The sequence below is a fragment of the Hirundo rustica genome, chromosome 1, assembly GCF_015227805.2.
Source record: "Hirundo rustica isolate bHirRus1 chromosome 1, bHirRus1.pri.v3, whole genome shotgun sequence".
In the NCBI taxonomy this organism is placed as follows: domain Eukaryota; kingdom Metazoa; phylum Chordata; class Aves; order Passeriformes; family Hirundinidae; genus Hirundo; species Hirundo rustica.
In genome coordinates this window covers 32,852,742-32,877,976 of record NC_053450.1, presented here as the reverse complement: position 1 = coordinate 32,877,976, position 25,235 = coordinate 32,852,742, and the positions used below count along the sequence as shown (strand labels likewise).

Here is a 25,235-nt window from a genome sequence, read left to right as displayed (position 1 = left end):
AAAGAGCGATAAAATACTATGGGAGGCAGCAAGATGCAGCCGGGATAGCTGAAGTCTTGATTGCAGCCTGCTACCTTGCCAAGACTTGATGACAATAATGCATTAATTCCTGCCCCATGAAGGGTCCTGGCTCCACAGGCGCTGCATTTCTGCCGTGGGGTTCAGCCCTCGGCAGGCCCTCAGCATGTCAATAGCAAGGTTGGGCTGGCCAGGTCACAGGCCGGGAACAGTCAGTCCTGCGCTGTGTGCCCGTGCCCTGCCCCGGCTGGGAAAGGAAAACTGGGAAGGGATAGTGTGGATGCACTGCTGACCAGGAGAAGGTGGTGTGTGTCCATGTGTATGGCAGGGGACGGTACATGGAAGTGCGTACCTGTGGTGTGTTCGTGCCTGCCGGCACATGCCCTGTCCAGGAGGACGGTGCGTGGGGAGGTCTGGGGAATGCGTGCATCCCACACCTACGAATATTAATGTGGATTCACCCGCGTGTGAGAGGGGAATCCCCTGCCTAGAGGGTGCCCTTAGCGCGGGTTATGTGTGTGTGCGTGTGTGTGTGTGTGCATACTGGAGGGTCAGTGTGGGCTCTGTGTGTGTGTGTGTCTGCCCTGCCTGGGGGGTCACTGTGGGCTGTGTGTGCCCGTGCATGTGCACGAGTGTGTGTGTGTGTGCGCCCGCCTGTGGCACTGCACGGTGTCTGTGTGTGGCTGATGTCCCTGCCCGGGCAGGGTGCGGGGGGTGCCCGCACCCTTTGTCCGGGGCAGCGCGGGGAGCGGGCTGCGCCCCCCGCCCGGGGTAGCGCCGGGTGCGTGCGGGTGCGCGCAGCCCCGGCGCGGCCCGGGGAGCGCGCAGCGTGCGCGGGGGCGGGCGCGGCGCTCGGGAGCGCGGCGGGGCGGGGGGGGCGGGGGGCGCCCCGCGTGTCCCGGCCGGGAGCGGCCGTGCCCCCCCCGCCCCGCCGCCGCCGCCGCCGCCGCCGCCGCGCACAGCCGCAGACACGGGCGGCCGCGCCGGCAGCCGGCGGCTCGCATGCAGCCGGGGATTACGGCGGGGCGAGGGCAGCGAGGGCTCGGCTCTTATCCCCCCTCGCCCCCCTCCTCCTCTCCGCCCGACGCCCCAGCCGCCGGCCGCGCGGCTGCTCCGGCGGCTTTTCATCTCCGGGGGGTAGGAGGGAGATGCCTTTGCCGCGGTTTTTCCACCCCCAGCCCTCTCCGTGCCGGGGGGGGCGGTGATGTGGAGCCGGGAATGTAGAGGAAAACCCTCCCCGGGAAGGAGCGACCAAAACAAATCCCTCGCCGTGGCTTTGGCGGCCGCGCGGTGCCCGGGGAAGCCCGAGCAGCCCCTGCCAGCGCCGGGGAATCCCTCCTGCAGCCCCCGGCGGCGCCCCGGGCGCCCGCGGAGCAAGGTAAGCGGGAGGGCATCCCTCTTCCGCCGAGGGCTGCCTTTTGCTTTTATTTGGATTTTTTTAGGATCCCGAGTCATCCCCAGCTCCCGCCCTGATGGGAACTGTCAAGGGAGGCGAGAAGTGCCGGCTGGCCGCGGAGCGCCCGGGCCGGCCGGGAGCGCGGGGAGCCCCGGGGAGCCCCGGGGAGCGCCCCTGGGGAGGGGGCACGATCGGCGGGGCGGGACGGGCACGGGGCGTCCTCCCCGGCCGCTGGATCGGCCTGAGGCAGGATAATGCAACCCTCACCCTGGAGCGCTTGGGAAACCGTGCCTTGTATTTTTGTTCCTTCAGAGCTGTTAAAGGGAGGGAGGGAATGACATTTCGTAGTATTCTGCCTCCTGCCGTGGGTGAGCTCTACCGATAAAGGCTCGTCATTTGTTTCCGATGCTCTAACAGTGCTTGTGGAAACCTGATGATACAAAACCTCAGCCTTCTCGGTATCTGTCGTTGGAATTACCCCATCTACCCGCGGACTGAAAAATCCCTTCTATAGAAGAAGATACATGTAGCATTGTGGTAGTCTGAAATATACTGTCATATGTGTTCTCTGTAGGTAGATAGCATGCTGGCCCCTGGATTTAAAACCGTAAATGTCTATATGAATAGGCATGTTCATTGGCTACATGGTTTCTACAAACCATTCAGCGTGTTTCTTCTACCAGAATTTCACTGTCTGGGTGAAGGTAGACCTTTGTTTATATCCTATGTATGTACTGTCCGTATTTATAGTAGCGTTTGGACTTAATTCAAGTTACATAATGATTAAGATACAATAGGCAATATAGATGCCGTTTCTTGGACATTTTAATTCATTGCAGATAGGACTGACTCTCGCAACACAAAATTGTCCCTTTTCCCATGTTTGTGTAAGAAAGGAAGTGTCCATAGCATCAGGTGCAGACAACGTTCCTTAGCAAATACAATGTCATCAAGACCTTGCTATTAAAAGGACACCTAAGCAAAGGATTTCAGTGACCCCATCCTGTAGCCCTGAGCAGGTGCTAGGATTGTTTTAGAAGAATAGCAGCGAGACTGGGCAGGCTTGGGAGGGGGAAAAGCCTGTCTGGTAATATTTTGCATTAAAAACATCTAGAGTTCAAGTTTGCTCAGCTGGTGAGTCTGTCCAACTCAGAGCAGAGCTAGCACCAAGCCTTAGAGGCTGGGCAAGGTCTGCAAAACTGAACATTCCACCAAGCCTGGAACACAATTCTCCAGAGAGTTTTAGTAGAAACTTTCAGGGGAACAGAGTCAGTGAGTGCATGCCACTTATGGAATTTGTTTGTTCTCTGACCACCAAGATGTGCTAGCAAAACTCTGGAAGTCTTTCCCAGAGAGATAAGATGCAATACAGAAAAAAATAGTTTGTTTTTGGTTCTTGGCACCTCTGTCTATTCTGTTCAAACAACTGATAAATCTGATACAGCTGATAAACTCTTAACTTCACTCAGCATTAGTGGAACTTGCAACTGGCTTCGTTAGATTTTTTTTTTTTTTTTTCTCCAAAGAGTGCTTCTGCGGGCAGCTCTCACCAGAGCATTTGAATTTCTCTTGCCTTCTTTCTCAGCTGGATGCTGTCGCTGGAGCTCAGCAGGTTGCCCTCATTCAGATGTATGCAGACAGTAAAACATCATTCGAGATGAGGGAGAGGTGTTGTTTGGAGCAGCACACTTCAGCCTGAACATTCCCATTCGCTTCACCATGAAATGTCCCGTTGCCTTAATGATGCCATATCACATATGTTTACTCATACTCAGGCTTTTTTTTTTTTTGTAAGTGAAAGTTAATTGGCAAATTCTCGCTTGCCACTCAAAGCAAGGCGAGAGGTCAAGATTTGCAATGGCTTTCTTGCCAACAGTTGGGATTTTGCCAAACCATTTGCTACTGTCACTTTTAGAAAAAAATCTTGATCTTATGTGACTTCCTTGAGCTTCTTGTAACTACATGCACAGGTGAAATACACTTCATGATGCTACTGTAATTAAAGCTACCTGCTGAAGGATATTTCAGTGAAATTTACTCCGTCTGTTATGATATAGAAGGCACACTGGAGAGGGTCTGTGTGGTCTCAGCTCAGAGGAGGAACACAAGCTGAGATACCTGGTGAAAGGGGCAGTGACTGGAAATATGTCAGTGCAAGTGGGATTCCACTGCAGACCCTCCTGAAGGTGTCTGCTCTACCAGAGTTACAGACCTGCTGCTCCCCAGAGGAAGAGACGGGAGGCAGAAAGGGAAGTGCTTAAAGCTGAACATCACTTCAGCTTCATCAGAGCAGACATACATGCAGTCTAAAAATGAATTTTCGTATTTTTTAGAGGTCAATTCTATTAATTCATCATATTAGTGGATAATATCTTCTGACCAAGCAATGCTCACAGCTCTTGGAATTAAGCAATGATTGCCTCTGGAAGGACTTTACGTTTGTCTAATATAGTTTTATCATTATAGTTTTATCATTTTTAGGAATAAGATTTTTTTTTTACCTAACAGGTGTCTGAACATGATAAGAAGCAGGCTGTAGTTTACTTTGTTGTGTTTTGCTGTTTCTAGTCTTATCAAGATATGAGCACCCTAAGAGAAAATATTTTTGATTTTCCATCTGTAGTAGGCATCTTTTTCTTGTGGTTATTGCTAGAGTAGTGGAACTGGGTATTTGATTTCTTGGATTTTGTAATAAATCTTTGGAACATGTTTTAACTCACATTTTAGTAGGGAGAAATGTGTGTTTACTTTGTAACAAGAATATTAACTTCAAACCAAAATAAATTTTCTAATATTAAATTGCAGAGATTTTTTAAGATGTCCAACAGCATTCTATGGGATAATGTGAAAAGAAATTGCTTAAAACATTACAGAGTAGATTTAGTCCCATTTTTAATGTATATTTTTGTGCCATCCCATAGCTTCCTATGTTTTTTAATCTATAATTCTCTGGCTATATGGAAATGATATGGAAAGAATTTCATTATTTTGATTTTTTTCTTCACTATTATGCAATTAGAGGTATCTTATTGCATGCTATAGTAGATACATTGTTCAGTCATGCTCAAATTAAATCAAAGTAAAATGCATATATATGACTAAATTAAAAAAAAAAAAAATTGAACAGATAAGCTTAACAACTCAAGTGCTTATTGAAGAGAACTTGGAGGCTTCTTATCTTGGTTACCATACAAAGACAGTCCCAGCATAACTTCACAGACCACTAAATACCATAAAAGCCTCAGAGAGGGTATGCACCAATCAAGATGTTTAAAATATATTAAGCTTAAACCTGCCTGTATTCTTGATAAAATCTGGAAGGACAGCAAAGGCTGTTTTGCTTTTTGTCTGTCCCAATGCTTGCTAAAGCATGTGCAGAAATTTCAGCACAAGTCGCACATTGCCATCTTCCAAAGTTTTCACTTGTTTGCTGTGCAATACATTCCTCCTTCCACATGTGGAGGGAAGGAGTTTCTTAATGGATGCATTTCTTAAAGGATGAGGGTCTTAAACTACTTTTTTTTACCAGCATGAAAGAATGATTATGTTAACTGCATAATCAGAAAACAAAGGATATAATTTTCAACACATTTCTCCATGGATTATGGTATGAACAATAGGGAAACAGTAAAGAAAAGTCTCAGGCCACTAAAATCTGTGGGGGGTTTTAATTTATTTGTTTCTAATGCAGGAAATCTATATTTAGCCATAATGATAGATCAGCTGTGACTTAGGTGTCTGGCTTCTGTACATCCCTATTCCTTCTCTGGATAACTATAAAGAGTAGTCAGTGGCATCACTGCTGGCACCAGCAAGAGTCAGAACAACAATCTATTAGCTAATAAATAATATATGTAATGCTGGCATAATGCAGCTCTGAGCATTTAAGAGGAGGCTGCGATAAACAGCAGTTGAACTCTTTACAAGGAACAATGGCAATTGACCAATTTACCTCTCATAGTGCCATGACAGGGAAGCACAGAGCACTGCAAAATTGTGTGAGGGCATTTACAGTCTGAGCCAAGGCAGAAGGGCTGAACAGCTCTTACCACAGCACCGGCACGTGATGCGTAAGCCCCTAGGTTTTTGTTACCCCTAGGTAAGTGCTTCTTACCGGGAAATCAGACTTGCTGTTGCAGGGTGTTCTTGATGCTGCCATCATATTCACATACTAGCTTGTTAGGAAGTGTCAGCCCTTTAGGTAAAACCGCATTACGAGGAAATGAATGCAAAGCTGTGCTGATAATTACCTGAACAAAGCTCTCAAACATAATCTTCTTTGATGGCACTGGAGATGAGCTTCTCCCCCTGATTGCCTAACAAGTTAAGAAATAGAAATCAGTTATGGCACTACAGTCCAAATACAGAATAAATTTGCCTCAGAGCATTACTAAGGCAGTTCATAAAACAATATTTCACAGTACCCCATCAGTAGTTAACTTTTAGAAAATTAGCCATATTTTCAGTATATAGAGAGATGAAAATTACAATCAAATGCAAGAACTCAAAGCCATAATGCTTCTTTTTACAGAGTTTTCAGTTGTGTCATTTTACCTCTTAAGGTATGAGGATTTGGTTTACCTACAAGGTTGTTGACCTCATCTCAGACAGATGTACTTTCAAATGGCAGAATAATCCTGCTATAATTTATAGCCATACATTCAGTGTAAATTTGCATATACCAGAGACATTCTGAGACGGTTTGAGCAGAAAGTGCTGGCAAGCTGCAGAAGCTAGAAGAATCCCATTAATGTATTTAAGCAGAGTCAAAACAGTGAATAGGTTTAATTGGCCTTGAAATCACACAACTACGAATGACAGTGTCGTACGTGGTTTTCCAGTGGTTGGTGAGATTAGCAGCCCAGAGTCTCTCTACCTTGACAGGATTGCCATCTAGAAGGTCTCACCTTCTGGAATTTTTCCATCTCATGCTTTCTTCATTCTTATTATTCCTGACATAGAGCAAACCTCTTAACTGGGTAAGCTTTATACTTGAATTTATTCTCAGGACTAGCCTGGATACTGGTAGTCACTTTAGTCCCTATTTAGGCATGTCACTAAAGTAGTGTTAGCAGTGCCTGCTCTACCAGAGTGTGTGTCTTCTGCTCCTTTTGAACTGAAGGAAGGAGAATGTTTAACTGCTTCAACATGTTTATAGATAACCTTAGGAGAAGCAAAAACATCTCGCTTTTGCTCAGTAACCTTGTGGTTAGGGTACTGATGGGGAAAAAATGAGCTTTCATGTCTTTCATAGATTAACGTGATGCAAATAAACATTTACACTTCTTGTAATCCAAGATTACCACCCACTAAAGGACTGGTCACACCCTTCAGTTATAGACTTATTCATGTCTGCTGTCTTTCAAGCACAGGCTGCCTTGTTCTTGCTCAGTAGGAATGGGGATGGTCTCCATCACTGCTGCTGTCCTGGGGATTACTGATAGCAGCAGGAGCCTGGAAGATATAAACCACTGGTTTGAATCACCAGGGATGAATGTGGTCCTTCAGTGAATGTTTAACGACCAAGCAATGACATTAAGGTGGAAACAAGGCCACCACCTCAAGGTGTATGTGAAAAGAGTGGACCTTGTTCAGTTCTTTTGAAGGACTGTTCTACATACCTCTTGTAAGAGGAGGTTTCCAGGCTTAGAATATCATGTGGGTGGGTTGTGTCCCTTTTGATCCTGCTTATGCATTGGGCCTGGATGGGAGTTAAGAGCATCTTTCTCCTGACTGAGGAATATCGTGTTGATCCTGCCTTAGAGGTTCCCACACCCTTCTTTGAACTTGGGACTTGTGTGTTTAATATTAGAAACCCTGAACTAATGGCTCTGATGAAGCACATTTTTAAGAGGATGCTGTGGCTTTTAAAAATACATTTTGGCTTGATAGAAGTAAATAAATTAATTTATAGTGGCAGTTTTATAAAAGTGTTCCTTTTAGCCTGTCTTGATTTCAGAATTATAGTAACAGTAGCATAGGGTTGTGCATGATAGTGAGTCCTCTCTTTCTTCTACTGCCAGGTCAATTTGAGGGTCAAAAAATATCAATACTCTTGGTATCAGGTAGGACTAAAAGTCAGTGTAGTTTCTTCTCTACAGTGTTAAACTGGACTTCCTAAGAACAGCTTTCCCTTACTGAACCCCAGACAAACTGCATCTTTGTGATGTGGAACCAAAGCTGATAAGGTGTTAGATAAGGTCAGGAAGCAAAGTTTTCTGTTTTCTGCATGACTGCTTTTCTCAGAGAGGTTAAAGATGTTGGGTTGTCCTAGGCCCCACACAGCAGTTTGTAGTAGTAATTTGGGATGTTTTTCCAAGGCATCCTCTAGTTGAAGACATCAAAATGTTGAAGGGTTGGATTCTTCAGATCAAGATTAGATGGAAGTTTGTCTTAATTTTTAATGATAAAAGCCTTCTGTAAAGACTTGCTGATGCTGTGACCTTGGGGACATTACCACCTATGTACAAAGGCACTTGTCAAAAATTGAGTCACCCAAAAACCAAGGACTTGATTCATTCCTCCGTTCCACCTTTGGGGCTTCTGTAAAGCACCAGCAAGAGGAGTTTGAGATAGGCTCCTAATGGATTGAGACAAATGTCTCTTGAGTAAATCTGCCCCTTTCAAACTGTATTCTTTGGCCAAGTCTCTTCCTATCTGTGTTTCAGGTAGGTCTAGGCTTACCATTTACCTGGACTGAAACAGGAAACAGCCCAGTCAGAAATGGTTGAAAAGGAAATTTTTGACAGAAGCAGCAATTGAACATAAATGTATTAATTCCTGAAGAAGTCACTTAGGGATACTATGGTGCTTTCCTTAATTGCAGATTTGGGATAGTGGCATTGCATATTTTTTCTTTATTAGAAACTCAGCATTAGACCGGGATTCTGACCAAAATGCAACATCCAAAATTTGGGGTGGAATTTCACTCAAAGAGGGATAAAATCTGACTCTTTCGTAACGTGCCTCATTGCTTCAGACATCATTCTCTATGCATATAGGATAATATTATATATTGTCTAATATTTCCCTGCCTAGAAACCTAGAATCATCATTCAGTACTATACTGTGCAAGCTTTTCTTCGAGAGAACAAAAAGACATCTGTGAAGTTCTTCACTGCTTTCAGCTACTTGGCAGCACTGTTATTGGTAGGGAGCAGTGGAAGATTGAAGGATTAGAGAAGCTAACATATTTAGAATAACCCTAAAACGAATTGCTTTAGGACAACTGGTTACATTAGTGCCTCCTCAAAGAACAAATGATGTGTTGACAATCTCTTTCGTCATCTTAATGCACTGCAATGCAATTAGAAGAGAAAATCAAGTAGTGGACAAATAAATTGCAATTCAAAGCTCTAATTTATTAATATGAATGCATTTGCTATTAATAGTGTATCCTGCATGTGTAACATCTGTAGACTCTCAAAGAATTGTATGGAAGCACCAATCAAACATGTGGATCCGGAGTGCTAGTTGGGATATAAATATGTAGTCTGATTTAGACCTGACATGAGGACCTTACATAATCACATTTCTGTAGTATCTGGTTGTTTGACATTAAAGAAAATGATCTTCCATTCGACCTTGTACTTCTCTGTGACAGCTCATCTCCTCAGAAATTTCCAGGGAAGACTAAATAAGCAGTGAAAGACAGTATCTTTGGCAAAAGCAGTAACAGCCCTTAGCAACCAATTGTAAATGAACAGTAAAGTGCAGACATGACCAACAACTACATCCTAAATGAGACATGTTTCAACCTGCAATGGAAATGGAAAGGTTTTGTAAGCTGAGCAGGAATGCATCAGGATTATTTGTAAGGACCATGTAGGCACACTTGTCAAAAGCACCAACAGCAGAGCTGCTAGTAAGGAAAGAGAGAATCGGAGCTGATCTGAAATAAAGTTGGGTGGGGATCTTGATCCAGTACTGGGTGGGTTACTGTCCTGGTTTAGGGACAAATTTGGGAGAAAACCCCCTGAAAAGGATCCCTCTGGGGAGCAAACCCAAATGGCCCCTCCCTCCAACCAGTCCGGCAAAAAACTTCTTTGGAGAAAAGTGGAAAAACCTATTTTACTTAACAAACAAAGTGCATACAAGTATAAAGAATGAATAATATGAAAAAATAAAACCTCTCGTTCTGAAGTGAGATGGCAAATTGAGAAAGTCCTTGCCGTGGGTGTAGCTCGGCTCTCTCTCTCTCAGTCTCTCCTCAGTCCCAGTCCCTCCGGCGCTGCTGGAAAATGCCGAGGTCCAGGCCCCGGTGGGCCGCAGGTGCAGCCCCCAGTGCTCCCCTGGGTTTTTTCAGTCCAGAGCAGGTTTAAACAGTCCTAAGAAAAAAGGGGAAAAAAACAGTCCAGGGAACTTCTCTGCCCTAGCTAGCTGAAACTAACTAAAAGCAAAAAAAATCTCTGTCCTCCAGTCTCTCCAAGCCTCAGCCAAACACCTAGTCTGAAGAAGAATGTGGAGGAGTCAGGCAGTTTTCTCAAAACAAACTCCACGCTTCACCTTGCTCTTAGAACCAGTCTTAAAGGCACAGAACTCAATATACAGCACAAACAGAACAGACAACTGGGGATACAAGCATCATAAAGTCACCCTAGGACAGTTACAAAGCCATATTCTGTGCTCTCTTGAGACCTCAGTGCAGGCTGAGGGGGTGCTACAATCCCAGTGCTCAGATCCAGACTTGTGAAGAGGTACTACTCAAAAAGACTGCTTGAGTCCTAAATTTCATGAGACTTGAGGTAAAATTACTCTGAATGCTCTCAAGAGCATTCAGCTTTTTGTGAAGCAGTCTGGTCACCTGTAGGATGTCTGGAGCCCACCCACATGGCTTTACCTTGTGTAACAGCTTCAGTAAGTGATTACAAGTGCTGTTGGGGTAGTTAGAAAACTCAGATAAGCCAAAACTGCCAAGCATGTGTGACTGCAAGACTTTAAAAACATTTTATCGGTTATACTTTCCCTCTTTTTCTGTCACCTTACCTATTTCTGTCTGGGTTTTCTTATCCAAGGCTCCTAGGGAATATATAGAGTCTCAGAGTCTGCTGCTCCTTGGTGAAGTTCAGCTCATCCATCTAAAAGACACTTCTGTGCTCAAGATGGTGAGAACAGCGAGTTAGCAGACAGACTGATTTAGTCAATCTGAAAAGTTTGTCTATAAAAGGCCTCATCTTTTTTGAGTGTTTCCTGCAGATCTCCAAGACTTTGTGCAGCCAAAGTTTAAATTTTCACATACCAGAAATAAATAACCTGTGAGATCTGTTCTAACATAGAAATAATAATCATTTCAGTCCAGTTAGCCATAGCTCCAAGAGCTGATTTTGCAGGATCTACTCTCAAAGCAAGATCTTACGTTTCATAGACCAACCCATCCATAGCTGTTGACAGAGCAGTCAAGGCAACAGACGGGATTTGGTCTCAGTTCATGGAAAGACTCAACTCTCCAGTATGGCTATGCCCATGGCTGCAGTCTGGCAAGAGCCGGTCATTGCCCACAGAAAAGCTGTTTCACGGGGAGACAGGCTAAGGCTCCATCTTTGCCCCCTCAGACCACGTTGCTTTGAGTGGTTTCACCCACTGAAGCGCCAAGAGCTGTCACCAGCAGGTTGGATAATCAAAGCTTGGATACTTCTTTCCTGTGCATACATGCATGTGTTGCTGCATATAGATATGAATCTGAGACAGACAAAGGATGCTCAGGAATACTGACATGTTTCCTGACACTTCCCGCGTTCAGCTTGCCAATCCTTAACTATATGAGATGTGACTCCTCTAAAGGTGGGAAATGGAAATAACGAGCAACTCATTTGAGCAGGATGCTTTTATGCAGAGTTTTAGCTATCACCTCAGTCATCTTTTTAAAAACTGAAATTAAGTGAAAATTCTAGTAAAAGATCCCACAGCACACCATTAGGGAACTGCAGGTCTTCATATATTGAAACAAAGAGCAGACATTTGAGAGCTAAGATGTGGCAGCGAGAGATTACAGCAAAGCAGACACTGAAGGAAAAGAAGAATCATACAACCAAATAAGTTAGCAAAAATGTGTTTTGCTCAGTAAAAATGTATTGCTTTGTCATAACCAACTTGCTTCATCTTTTCTTGGCTAACTTAATGGATTCCAGGTTGTAGGCTTCATGAGTCAGATGCTGAGGTGGGCACAGGCTTTCTAAGGTTTCTTTAAAATCACAGAGTATCTCCAGTTCTCCAGCTGGAAGGGATCATAAGGATCTTCGAGTACAACTCCCTGCTCCTCACAGGATTACCTAAAACTAAAAACTAAACCATATGGCTAAAAACTAAACCGTATAACTAAAAACGTTGATCAGATGCTCCTTGAACTCTGAAAGGCTTGGTGTCATGACCCCTTCCCTGGGGAGTCCATTCCACTGCCCAACCGTCCTCTGGGTGAAGAACTTTTTCCTAATGTCCGCTCTGAATTTCTGCTGACATTACACCTACAAAGCCTAAAGCTAGTTTTCCTAGAAAATTTTACATATCTGCATTATATGCAGCCTGAAGTTCTTAAGCCTGTTAGTCTTAACACCTAAACTAATGAATGCAACAATTGTCTCCCCATATTTTTCTTGATTTCGGTGAGCCTTTTGCATGTGAAGAAAACCAGCACATTGATCTTACACTCTCCAAACCTGAAAATAAATGCTTTAAATGGCCTCGCCCATTTAATAATTTGTTTAATGTTTAATAATTTTACGTCTCCCTTTTATTCCGAAGCTTTCTTGATCTTTAAAAAAAGTAATTAAATATCAGTACATTTAGAAGCAGATTGTTTTCCCCTGCTTTGCTCTCAGAAACAGTCTTAAAAGGGCAGAACCCAATATACAGCATAATCGGAACAGACAGCTGGGGATACAAGCATCAAAAAGTCACCCCAGCACGCAGATTTTGTTTAAAAATGTTGAAGACACTTTCAGCAAATTATGAAAAACTCTTCCATTTGTTTTCAAAGCAAGGAAATCAATTAACGCAATCTTTTCTTGAAAAAAATTTGACAAATTTTGACAAAAAGGCATCTGACAAAAATGGTAGAAGTTTGTCTCTTAAAAGTCTGAAGAAAGCAAAATTATTCCCTTTTGCCGGGGTCCTTATGATACTACCCGTTCTTAGGTACCGCATACATTTTTCCTCACAGCTTTAAATGCAGGACATGCTCCAACAGTGAAGTATGCTTATGTACTGTAACTTCTCCATCTTCATTGGTGAAATTTGTGTGGCAAAGATTGGGAGAGAGGTTTATGACTAAGGCATGCAAGAGTGGCTTGGATGTGAATCCTTTTGGAAGAGAGATCTTGCGCATGGAGTCCATGGAAGGTGCTGGCGCTGCTTGGGCCAGCAGGCACGGCAACCTCCCTGTGTGCAGTTACCCTCACCTGGACTCCAAATCAGATGGCTGAGAACTCACCAGGAACAGACCTTGAAGCATGTGGACTCTCCAGCCATCCTTGCAAATGACTCGGGAGAGTCCTAACAGTGCCATGGGCAGGCGATGCTCCGGCAACGTGACAGCACAGACAACTGGGCTCCTCAGCCTGAGGGTTTAATCTGGTCACGTAGGCATGCCCATCAAAAGTGCTGAAAATGCTAAGGGCTCCGTAAAAAGCAGATATCTCAATCCAAGCAGTCAAAATTGTTGGATACCTCGGGCATCTATTACCTTCATTTCTACATTATAAAGCAAAGGTAATAATGGCCTCCTACTGAAGGGGAGACTGGGGTACCCTGGAAGCACTTGAGTAGGACAGGGAGAGCTCCCTGAGGGAAATTCAGCACTTTGCGTGTAATGTAGGCCTCGCAGCAGGAAATGCTGAATAACTTCAGAGGCCAAATACTCAGTGAGAAAGATGAAAAGAAATGGTAAATAATTACCCACTCATGTAAAGAAGAAGGGATTGATGGGAGAATCACACCATTAAAAGCTGCATGTCTGTGGTGCGGGGGAGGGCACTTAACCTTCCTTCTGGCTTCCCCTAGCTTTTGAGTTGTAGTCTTTGAAGTTTTCATTTTTATTTCATGCAAAGGATTGGCTTTGATTTAAAGAGTTTTATGTAATGTTACAGATACTTTGTTACAAAGTAATTTTATTATTGCACAGGAAGAATGTAGGGTTTATCTAGACTTGCTCTTGTATATGGAGGTAGAATTTGTGTTTTTCTCCAGTTGCTAGGAGTGCTGGTGAGCACCAGGCTGGCTTTGCCTGCCTCCCAAGGGATAGCTACATTTATTACTATCCCATGGTGGACAAGGTGCATGGTGGAGTTGCACACAGCCTAAAGGTTAAGGCAATAAGCCAAGATGAAAAGTATTCTGTCTGCTTAAGGAAAAAAAAAAAAAAAAAAAAAAAAAAAAAATCTCCTGAGTTAGTAACAGTAGCTAAAATCCAGAAAGTAATTTAATGAATTGTAAAGGTAACCTCACTTGTATAATTTTGTTATAATGAAAGATCTGGCGATTTTCTATTAAATTGATAATGTGGACTGTCAAGTTAGAAGTGTCATATAGTAAAATAAAGGTGATTTCCTTTTTTGACAAGGTAAGTAACCCACCTATTGATTGGGGAAAAGCAGTGGATGTAACCTTTTTTTGGACTTCAATAAGGATTTTGGTACCATTTCTCACAGGATACTTCTGGACAAGATGTCCAGCCCACAGCTGGATAAACACTTCATAGGATGGGTGAGCAGCTGGCTCATGAGTCAAGCTTACAAAGGGTTACAGTGATTGTGATGATGTCAGACTGACCTGTCACTAGTGGGGTTCTGCAGGGATCCATCCTCATCCTTATGCTCTTCAACATCTTCATAAATGACTTGGATGCAGGACTGGAAGGGAAATAAACAAGTTGGCAGGTGATATGAAAACAGGGGGAACTGTTGGCTCCCTTGAAGGCAGAGAGGCCCTGCAGAGAGACATTGATAAATCAGAGGGATGAGCAGTCACCAATGATATGAAGTTCAACAAGGACTAGTGCCTGGATTCTCCATCTGAGTGGGACAGCCCTGGATGGATGTGCAGACTGGGGAATGAGAGGCTGGAAAGCAGTGCCATGGAAAGGGTCCTGAGGGTCCTGGTCAGCAGAAAGGTGAACGTGAGTCAGCAGTGCCCTGGCAGCCAGGAGGGCCAAGCGTGTCCAGGCACAGCATCGCCAGCCAGGCAAGGGAAGGCATTGTCCTGCTCTGCTCTGCGCTGGGTCAGGCTCACCTCAAGTGCTGGGGGCAGTTCTGGGTGCCACCATATAGTAATAGAAAGCTCTTGGAGAGGGCCCAAAGGAGGACTATGAAGATGGTAAAGGGACCCTATGATTCTGAAAGAAGAGGAGAGGCTATTGATTATGTTTTTGTTAAAGGCACAGTTAAAACCGGGCTTTTTAGCCAAGGTTTGGGGAAAAGCTGCACAGGAAGAAAGGTTTTAAAAATTATCATCAGAGAATTAAAGAGAGTATGAAGAATCAAAGAAGGTGGGAAGAAAAGCACTTAGGAAGGAAACTAAAATTATTTATTTTTAAGTCATACATTCTCCTTCTTCAATGTATATTTCAATGAGAAGAGCTCTGTAAAAAAGGCAAAAACTCACCCTCATAGTTGAAGATTCTTCACTTAGGAAAATGCCCCTTTTTTTTCTTATCAGAATGCTGCATGTTGTGAATGGTGGTTTATCCCTTGGTACATATATATATGCATAACACATTCTCAACACTAAACTTAATAGTGTTTCACTGCTGACTGCTGTGTTGCCACCAGGATTTTTAAAGCTTTTGAGAAAAAGCACATTTCCTCAAGTAGGAAGATGCAACCAATCTGAATACTGAAAAATCAGAAAATGTTCTATCAGCTTTACACCAGTCATGGTGACATTAGAGTTTTTGCATTGTTTAAAAAATATGTGTGATAACTACACTGCAGAAAAGTTAAAACAATGCCTAGTCTTGTGTATCTTTTGTTTCTGCAATCAGTAAAATAAATAAGGATATGGTTAACTTAAGATTAATCAAATGAGGTGCTTGATTTCTATGGTGTTGTGCTCAATATTGCTAATATTAGGGTACACAATTTCATTTTTAAAACAGAAAAATAAATCTCAGAGATACAATAGTAAATAAACTAGTGAATCTCTCTAGAAAATGCCTGAAGACTTGACTGATTTCATGAAGGATGACAGAACCTCTTTATGAATTTCTTAAATTCTTGTTTTTTCTTATGTAAGACAATCTTTAAAGGAGAAATATCATTGTGCATTGAAGTCTGAAAGTATTTTTTAAAATAAACTTCGCCAATATTTCCTCTGTAGAGAAATATCCTCTTGTAACTGTTTACTCTTTGTGTAGCTGTCTGTATGTCAGAAGACTGATAAATGCATCACAGACCACTAGAAAGTGCTTAAGTGAGGAGATCTTGCAAAAGCTGTAGTACCCTGCTTCTCTGAAGTCTCAGCATCATCCCCTTACTTATAAGGCAATGAGGAGGGGTGTAAAACCAGAGGAAAAAATCAGCCTAAGGTCGAGAAAAAAAACACAAACCATGATACAAACACAAAAGAAAGGGATACAAATTATCTAAACCTATTGATGCCAGGGCTTTGATTTTGATAGGACATTCATCTTTGCAAGTGAAATTATCGGGCTATCTTATTTGTGAATGAGGGTAAATATTGCAGGCTTAAATCCATATGTAATTAGGCACAGAAGTGCTTTGGGTTGCACTGGGAGATGAGGAGGGATTTTCACACTATGGTGCTGGAGGTAGGATGGGAAGATGCAGAATATTTTGACCCTTAGAGTTTTGAAGTATGTTCAGCTTGACAGTGAAATTGGTAACTAAAATGGTGGTGTTCTGGGCTGTTTCCATCATTTAGCTTATAAACAAAACAAAACAAAAATAAAAGAAAATCTTAAGATGTAAGTATTACTCTGATAAGTAATTTTCCTCTTTTCTGATGCTTTTGGACATGATAGTCTGGTTTACCTGAATTGTAGTTGACTGAGTCTTATTTTATCTATTGGCAGAGGAATTTTTAAAGTTTAGATATAATGAAGTTTAGCAATTTTGATTTTATACCAGTAACATAGTCAATACTGTCATGGGCATGTCAGATGACACACTGGAATTATTCTTTGTTTTTCCCTGATACTTCTAGTAAAGGATTTTCCTAGATCCTCACTCCTCTGGTGAGGATCTGGTCTATGTGACCCTTTAATTCTCTTTCAAATTTATGCCTTTTCTCATTATGAGTTTGCACCCATTTGTTGTGCCAAGTGGTACTTCAGTACAAATAGTTCAAACCCCTCCCAGGTGTTTACTCCTGATGTATTTATAAGTAACAATCCCTGCCAGCACAACTTTCATGCTTTATTCTGCAAAGAGGATCAAATTCTTGTAGACTTCAAATTCTTTTATTTGCTGGACTTATTTCACTTCAAGCAAAACAAAACAAGCAAATTATTAAAAAAAAAAAAAAAAAAAAAAAAAAAAAAAAAAAAAAAAAAAAAAAAAAAAAAAAAAAAAAAACCACACCCAAAACCAACCAACCAAACAAAACCAAACCAAAAAAACTCCAGATTGTTGAACTGTTGATTTACTGAGAACAGGAGGAGGAAATGTCAGCTCTGGGAAATTACTATGGAGGACTTTCCAAGTTTGGAACAGAAGCCTTGTCTAAGCATTCTTTGGGCCATGATACTATTGGCAGGTTAATATTTAGGCACTGTGTCTGACAGCTGGCCGCGGTGGCACTGGTGGGTGGGTTTCCTTCCTGACTGATACTGGTGTTCTACATTTAGTGGCAAACAGGTGCACTTCAGAGTTCACTGAAGCACTGGGCACACTGAGTGCGGGTGCACTTGTGGATTATTGGAACTGAGGTCGCTGATTGCTGCCCTGCAGTCATGTCAGCAGCAATTTAACAGGTGAATAGTGGGGCAGAGAAGAGCCTTTCAGAGGATCCAGAGAACAGTATGTACAGCCCTTGCCTATATAACATGTATTACTGGTCAGTTGGCCACAAAAGGCATAGGATTCTTTCAATGCATTTGTAAAGAAATAAGTGCTGCCTGATGCTAAAATATACAGGTTCTCAGGACGGAAGTCAAACTCTTTGGTGAATAATATTTACCCATGAAATAATACAGCAAACTAAGATTTGAGTTGGGACAAGGAGGGAAGCAGTTTGGTTTGGAGATTTTGATATGCTCTGATTGTTCTATTCAATACTAGTTTCAGTATCTCCCAAATTTGAATTTTTCAATAAAAGGTAGACTAGCCTATGTCTTTACTTATAGATATCCCTACAATCTTTCCATTTGCATACCTCACACATTAAAAGGTAAGTAATCAGATTAAGCTAACACAGCTGCATCAGAAACTGATTCTTAAAAAAAAAGAAAAAAAACCCACAAGCCCTTTGTACAAATTGTCACAGTTGATTTTCACAAATATAGAAATTCCTGTGAGTTTTCCCTTTGCTTAAACATAGTGCTCTTAGCTGTTCCATTTGTTTCAGTGCTTCTGGATATTACCACGAAGAGTATCACTTTAAAGTGGGCAAATTGCAATCATTAAATTTTCATCTGCATATGAAAGCATGGAAAGAGAGAGAGAGGGAGCTTGGGGGATGCACTGTGCATGGCAATATGCTAATTTTTTGTCTTTTTTAGCTTCAGGAATGGAGCTGTCTGTCTGAAGAGGATTCTGCCCTAATATTCATAGTCTCCAAGCTCATTTTCCTACAGACTCTGGTGTTACATCTTCGTCTTTTTCAGAATGGCTGAGAAAGCTCCACCAGGGATCACCAAAAAGTCTTCAAGGTCCACCCTTTCTCTCCCTCCGGAACCAGTGGAGATCATTAGGAGCAAAGCCTGCTCACGGAGAGTTAAAATAAATGTTGGTGGACTCAACCATGAAGTGCTGTGGAGGACTTTGGACAGACTTCCAAGGACACGATTAGGAAAGCTCAGAGACTGCAATACCCATGAATCTCTGCTAGAAGTATGTGATGACTATAATCTGAATGAAAATGAGTATTTTTTTGATCGACACCCAGGGGCTTTCACTTCCATCTTGAATTTCTACAGGACAGGGAAACTACATATGATGGAAGAAATGTGTGCTCTCTCTTTTGGCCAGGAGCTTGATTACTGGGGGATTGACGAAATATATTTAGAGTCTTGCTGCCAGGCAAGATACCATCAAAAGAAAGAGCAAATGAATGAGGAACTGAGGAGAGAGGCAGAGACATTGCGAGAGAGAGAAGGGGAAGAGTTTGACAATACCTGCTGCCCAGAAAAAAGGAAGAAGCTTTGGGACTTGCTGGAGAAACCCAACTCATCTGTTGCAGCAAAGGTAGGATAAACAATAGGCTTAATACAAATATAATAGAAAATGGTTTCATGACCCATGCATCTGATTTGCCGGAATCAACAACATCCACTGAAATATGTAGTGAAAAGAAGAATCTAAAGTCTACGTATCATTAAGTGAAAACACTCAAATCTGTCCTAAACCTCCAGAAGGAACCCTGTTGAGTTCAGTTGTTTTTAGACAACTACTGTACTTTGCTTTTGCTGTATGTGATGAGAAACATCTGTGTGATTCTTAACGGACTCTATATGAAACACTTCAAGGAAAGTACAGATAGAGTATGTTATCTACTTGTTTGTTAGAAAAGCATTTGGTTATGACAAACATCCATTTCAATATTGCTTGTCCTGTTACAGGCATTTCATATCTGGTGTGTCAGTGTTTGGTAGGTTGTGCTGGATAGGCTATCAAAGAGTCAACAGCTGGTCTGGCCTGGTTTTACTATGGCGTGTTTTCTCTTACACTACATTTTTGCAATCAAGAATTAGAGTGTTTTGTATAAAAATACTAAAATATTAATGCATATATATACATATATATATTTATATGTATGCATATTTATGTGTATGCAGGTATAGGTATATAAACAAGTATTTATTCTATACATTTATACATACACACAAATATATATGTGTAAAGTTTATATATATATTTAGTCAGAAGTGAGACCAAATTCAGATGAATCCTGGTTCCAGTTCTGTCTTCAAACAGGCAAGTTGGCTGAAGTCTCACTGATACAACGGAAAAGTTTACCCTGGTTGTGGAAATGGGACTGCTCCCACAGATGTTGGTACTGGTATTTAAAAGAAAGATTTTCTTGCATCTTGAGGAACTTAGTTGTTCTGTTTGTGGTGTGGAGTGCTGGTTAATGTGAGGTAAATTTTGGAAGCTCATCTCCAGTCTGAATGACTCAAAATTAAAATGTTTGATGTTTAGATGTTCATGTTAAGCTTAACTGTGGCTTTATTTTCTTGTGTTGTTTGTTACTGGATGCAATGGTCTTGGACCAAGGTAAGTTTCAAAATATCATGGTGCAATGGACAAAAAAAATTAGAATTTCGGTGAAGGTTTTTCTTGCAATAGTAACGCGTACTATTGAGGTACAATACACTTTTTTTTTTTTTTTTAGTTTTAATTTTTCATTGTGAGCTACCTAACTTTCTAAGCAAGGAACTTAAAAAAAAAAAAAAAAAAATTGTGGCAGAATAAATATAAGGTTTGTAACTGGAATAAAAGCTTATAGGATAAAATATGAAAGTATTCAGAATATTTTAGAAAACTACATGAATAAATTTTCTGCTTCCAAGATGCATATTCTGGGCCATATGTTCCTCTCCAGGAGAAAGAGCAGAGGGGAAGCAGATGGGCATAAGTTTTGCCAAAAAAGGTTCAGGGAGGCCCTGTTACACTCCGTGATCCCCTGGTGCAAGCTAACATCCATCAGCCCTCGCCAGCACTTCTGTGACACAGCTGCTGCGCTGCCTGCAGGACTCAGGGATCAGCTTCTCAGTCCTACACGCCTTGAAACATCACCAGTGTGTTCCGTAACAGACCTCACCTCCTGGATCCGGGCAGGAGGATTTCCTGTCTGAGCCACGCTGCTGAAACACACTGCACACGACCTGGGAGATCACCTGGCCATGGACACTGCCTCAGAGACATCCAGCAGGCAGATTTGCTTATGTAATATTTTCTCTTTTATATACAGAAAGGAAGGCAATTGCCTCTAAGGCTTGAGACATATGCCTAATTAGTTTTTTTCTAAGACTAGGTAGGAGTCAACACAGTAAGAACAAGCAGATGAATTAAACAAAAATAATATGCTGATTTTTAGATTCTTTGCCTGTGACTTGCTTTCATTCATTTGCATGTTGAATAAATGCAGAAATATAGGATGGTTAAACTTGCACGACTGCTTGCCATTCACCAAACTCTTCTTATGACTTAACAGTGCCCCATCATGAATTTGCTTAAAAGAAGTTAGGCTGGCCCTGATCTTCTAAAAAATCCTCCTTTGGTCATTCGAAGAAGATCTTGCAGATGAATGTGTCTGTTTCTTTAATTTCCCAAGATGTCTAAATAATAATTTTTTGCCTTTTTATTTCCTTTTCACCTCATCCCCTAATTTGATTCAATGTTATAGATCTTTCTTGCTACAGGGAGTTTCACACTGCACTTGTATACATGTTGTAATGATTTTCATTATTTCAATTGCCCATTATCTAAGTTAATGCCATTTGATGTGGTTTCTGTGGTTCCGGTAGCTAGAAATCACCATAATACCTGCACTCAGTTTCTCTATCTAGTCACCTTCAGTCTGTAAAGACATATATGAGCCAAAATTATAGTCAGATATGCCTGTGGCACCTCAGACAGCCATAGAAACTTGGCTGAATGACATCAAGGAGAGCAAAGACCATCACAACACATTTGACCTTAGGTAACGTAAAACAAGATTTGGTGGAATCAGTTGGACGCACTTTGAAACAGACTGCGTTAGGATCTGTGGCAAGGTTTTATCTGAAGTGTTTAGATAACATCTCTTTTAGATTTTTAATTTCGTGTTTGTTCAAGTAAGTTTCTAGTTTGTCCTGAGACAAGAGGCACAACCATCTTCCTTCCTCTGTAGGAGTGGAAAGGATGGTGGGGTTTTGATAGTGGCAAAAGTTGGGAACCAAGTAAGGAAATATTACTATAAGCCTCAAACTCAAATATTCCTTTTTGAAGAAGTGAAGCCATATGAACGTGTATAGGTATCCTATAGCTTGTTCAGTCCTTTAGATCCTGTGTGGCATCCAGGCAGTTGACAGGAACAGCTTGCTTTTTAATCCCTTTCACATCAAAGATTAGAAATGCGAGATAAACACTTGGATGCGGTTTTGATATGTGACTGTGTCTTGCCACTTCTTGATTCTGCTAAGAACCCTTCTAGGTCTGATCCAAAGCTTACTGAATTAAGAGGGAGTCCTGCTTTGGATTAGGCATCTCGGGACAAATCCTGCGCCTTTCGAGGTCAGTGAAGGTTTGCCACTGACTTCTCTTACAGCAAGGTGAGATGGAACAAGGTGAATGAGCAGCGTGTATTTTACAGGATATGCAACAGTAAACAGGATAAAGCAAGAAGAATGTGTGGCAAGAAATTAATATGTTTAGCTAGTAAAAAATGGAATATTTTAGGTCCAGTACTGTTGCACAGTACAGGCACACTTCACTTTTTGAGTTTTTTTAATTTAGTAAATGCAGATATGCGCCTCATCTGAGTCACTAATTATCATATTAGAGGCACAGCGGTTTTTGCCTAGTCCTCACCCCAGGAAAGATGTCTGTGAATTCAGTAGACATTTCAGCTGAGGAAAACAGGATTTGCCTCCATTTTCCAGTGTTTTAATAAATAAGCTTTTTAAGTAGGATTAAGATAAAGATGTCCAGAAGTCCAACCATTTCAGATATGTACAATACTATGGAATGAGAAGCAGTGCTGGGATTTAGGAACTGTGCATATTTTACATCCCAGAAAAGTCCCAAAGCCTGGTCCCCAAACCACAGATTTTTGCATGAGTCTGGCATTCTTTGGTCTGGAGTAACATCTGAGATTTTAGACCAGGTATTTATTTATACTAATTGTGTAGCAGTAGTTTGTGAAAATTGTCTTTTAAAAAGAAAGTTATTTTACCTATGCTATCAGCCATCATTTAGTCTTTTATTTGCAGCTGCTGGACCTCTAACAGCCTCCTTAGTGCAGCAGCAGCTCTGACCAACCTGTCAGTAGTATAAAAGTCCTCAGCAGGTACCAGAATGAGCATCGACTCCAGTAGATGTGAACTTTGTGCAGCTGGGTTGCATCAGTGTTCATGGTTCAACACCTGGTTGAACTGGCACATTAAGAGAGCACCCACCCGAGCTGATGCCTTTTCAGCTATGTCTGAGGTGTGTTGTTCTGTGCAGTGCACTCAAAATCCAGGGAGCCTTACTTTGGAATGAGTGTGAATCAAATGAGCCCATACATTTGATATTTCTTTCAAAGCATTGATGTACGGACTCTTCCTTTCATTCTTGTTTATTGGGTCCAATAGCCTGATTATTTTATCTCAGTTTTTTAATACTGATTAAACTCATTTGGGCTAAATCCTAAATAAATATGGAATGTTTCTAGGGGAGAGGTTTTACTCTAAGTATAGAGTGAATGAAATAAGAAATAAGTGGAATATCCAGGTGTAACAAAGAGCCTATGTCTGAAGATATCTGATAGTGACTTAATCACCTTTCATCTACAAGAGTATTTTAATCACTTTACAGTAACATTATCAACAAATATCACTCAGATTTTCCCAATTGGTATTTTATATTCCATGTTTTCCCTTTGAATACAATTAGAATGTAATTGATTGTGATTGATTCTACAGTTCTTTCTTGTGCAAGTCATTTTTTATATGAATATTTTCATCAAGCTCAATGTGACTACTTACTGATGAAGTATAAAAGGTAGTACAAAGTAATTTAAAAAAAATTAATAGTCAGTCACATTCTGTCCTTGAATGTAACCCCTGTTGATGTACACACATAGAAGAGTAAAATATTGGCCTTTGTGTTTCTGCAGCATGGGGTTTGCTTTATTTAAAGTGAAACCTGATAGGGTTGAAAGGGTTCTCTGTTAATTCTGTTTGTTTCACTGCGTGGCTGATTTTTTCATATTTTTTCTTATTTTACTTATTTTATTTTGTTGATTTGTGTTTTTCTTGGGGTTAGTTTTCAGGTTTGTTTTTGGTTTAGTTTGGGGGGGGGGGTTTGTTGGTTTTTTTTTTTGTTTTGTTTTGGTTTGGTTTTGGTTTGGTTTGGGTTTTTTTTTGGTTTTTTTTTGGTTTGCATTACAAACTGTAATGAGTATTACTTCTTTGTAAAGAGGCACACTAATTTATCAGCTAACTAGTGGATTGTGGATTACAGAAGGTATAATTATCCCCAGTCTGACTGGAAATTGTGAGGATTTTTTGTGCTGTATTGGGTAACTAATCCCTTTTGTGAACAAAATTCCTTTGGGGGGAAAAAAGCAGAAGCACACAAGAGGAGATTTAGGCCACAGATATTTATTTAGCTACAAGTGCATTTGGGCTAGGCTTGCCACAATGACTTGCCAAGAGAGGGTCACACCTGTTTTACATTAGGGGTCTGGTTCTTATTTTTCATTCTCTTATATATAATTCTTACATGTAAGTCTGTCTTATGTATAATTCACACTGATTCTCATGCCTATTCCTTGTAGAGCAGCTTAAAAAGTGGTCTTAGAGTGAGTGGAAATTAGCAGAGTCACTAGGCATGACCAGAACAAAGCAGAGTGTCGTATATGACACTTCATTTTTCCTTTGCAAGTCCTCATAAATTGTCTCCTGGATTAGCACAGTGTTCATTCAGGGTTAAACCCTAATTAATGGTATGCTACTGGTTCCTTTTGGGTTGAGGGTAACCATATACAGTCAAAGGACTTGACAAAAACTTAGCTGATTGGTGTGTTGTGAAGAAGAGTTATCACAAATCAGCAAACTGTCTGTCAGCAGCTGAATGTTTGCATGAAGATGTTAAAGTGTTCAAGTGAAAGAAATTCATTTGGTTATGTTTGCATCCTTTATGTTATACAAGCAAAATGCTTTTTTTTGTCAATGTCCTCTTCTTAGTTTAGGTTTACACATTCTGTGTCATTCTGATTTTATGAATATTTCTTCATAAAAAGCTTATACTTCATGTGCTAATTGTAGACCAAGGATAAAGATGACACAGAATTAAGACTGTCTCTTTTTTAAAGTGGGAGGAATGGCTTTTGTATTAGTTTAATTCTCACAAGTTTTTGTATTAGATATCATATACCTCAGGGCATGATATTCATTGGAGATAAATGTTCTTTTCTAACTGGTGTGTGGCTTGAACTGCTGTTTGACCTCTGGTCTCAATTTATTTTTGGGGGCGATCCTGTCACAAACCTTTATCCAAATGGACTACCAGAAATAATATAATTTGCATTGTCACTCCCAATACTTCATAGAAATTTGTCTGCTGAAAATAAGTTTTAGTAAAGCACAGAGAATGGTCATTGGTAATAAATATATATCTTCATCTCACGATTGTTTCTTCTAAGGAGACTCATTACCACTCTTTGCTTTTAAGGTGAAGTTAATTCTTGTGCCAAATGATAAAGTCAGTCAATGTGACTGTAAGAAAAGGAGATTATATTGGATCCTAGTCATTCATATTTAATAACTCAAGTGTTTTAATGTCTTGAAAGATAAGTGAATTTATTGCTTTTTCAATAGATATTATATCAAGGAACAAAGAAGACTGGCAGTAGATAATTGATTTTGTTTGAAGAACTTACATATGCTCACTGCTGAGCTGGTCATTAAAAGATTATTTACCTTTTTTATACCTCTTATATGAAGTATCATGTAACCCATGATTCA

General features: G+C 41.1%; 1 protein-coding gene across 1 annotated transcript in view; it reads left to right on the top strand.

Annotated features, from left to right (window-relative positions):
- Positions 1-1,111: 1,111 nt before the first annotated feature.
- The window catches only part of KCNB2 (potassium voltage-gated channel subfamily B member 2), a 186,131-nt gene continuing 162,007 nt past the window's right edge, over positions 1,112-25,235 (top strand). The window contains exons 1-2 of the mRNA XM_040067913.1: positions 1,112-1,396; positions 18,084-18,768. Of these exons, the coding sequence (XP_039923847.1) occupies positions 18,190-18,768 (579 nt within the window). The 5' untranslated portion in view covers positions 1,112-1,396; positions 18,084-18,189. The remainder of the gene's footprint in view (positions 1,397-18,083; positions 18,769-25,235) is intronic.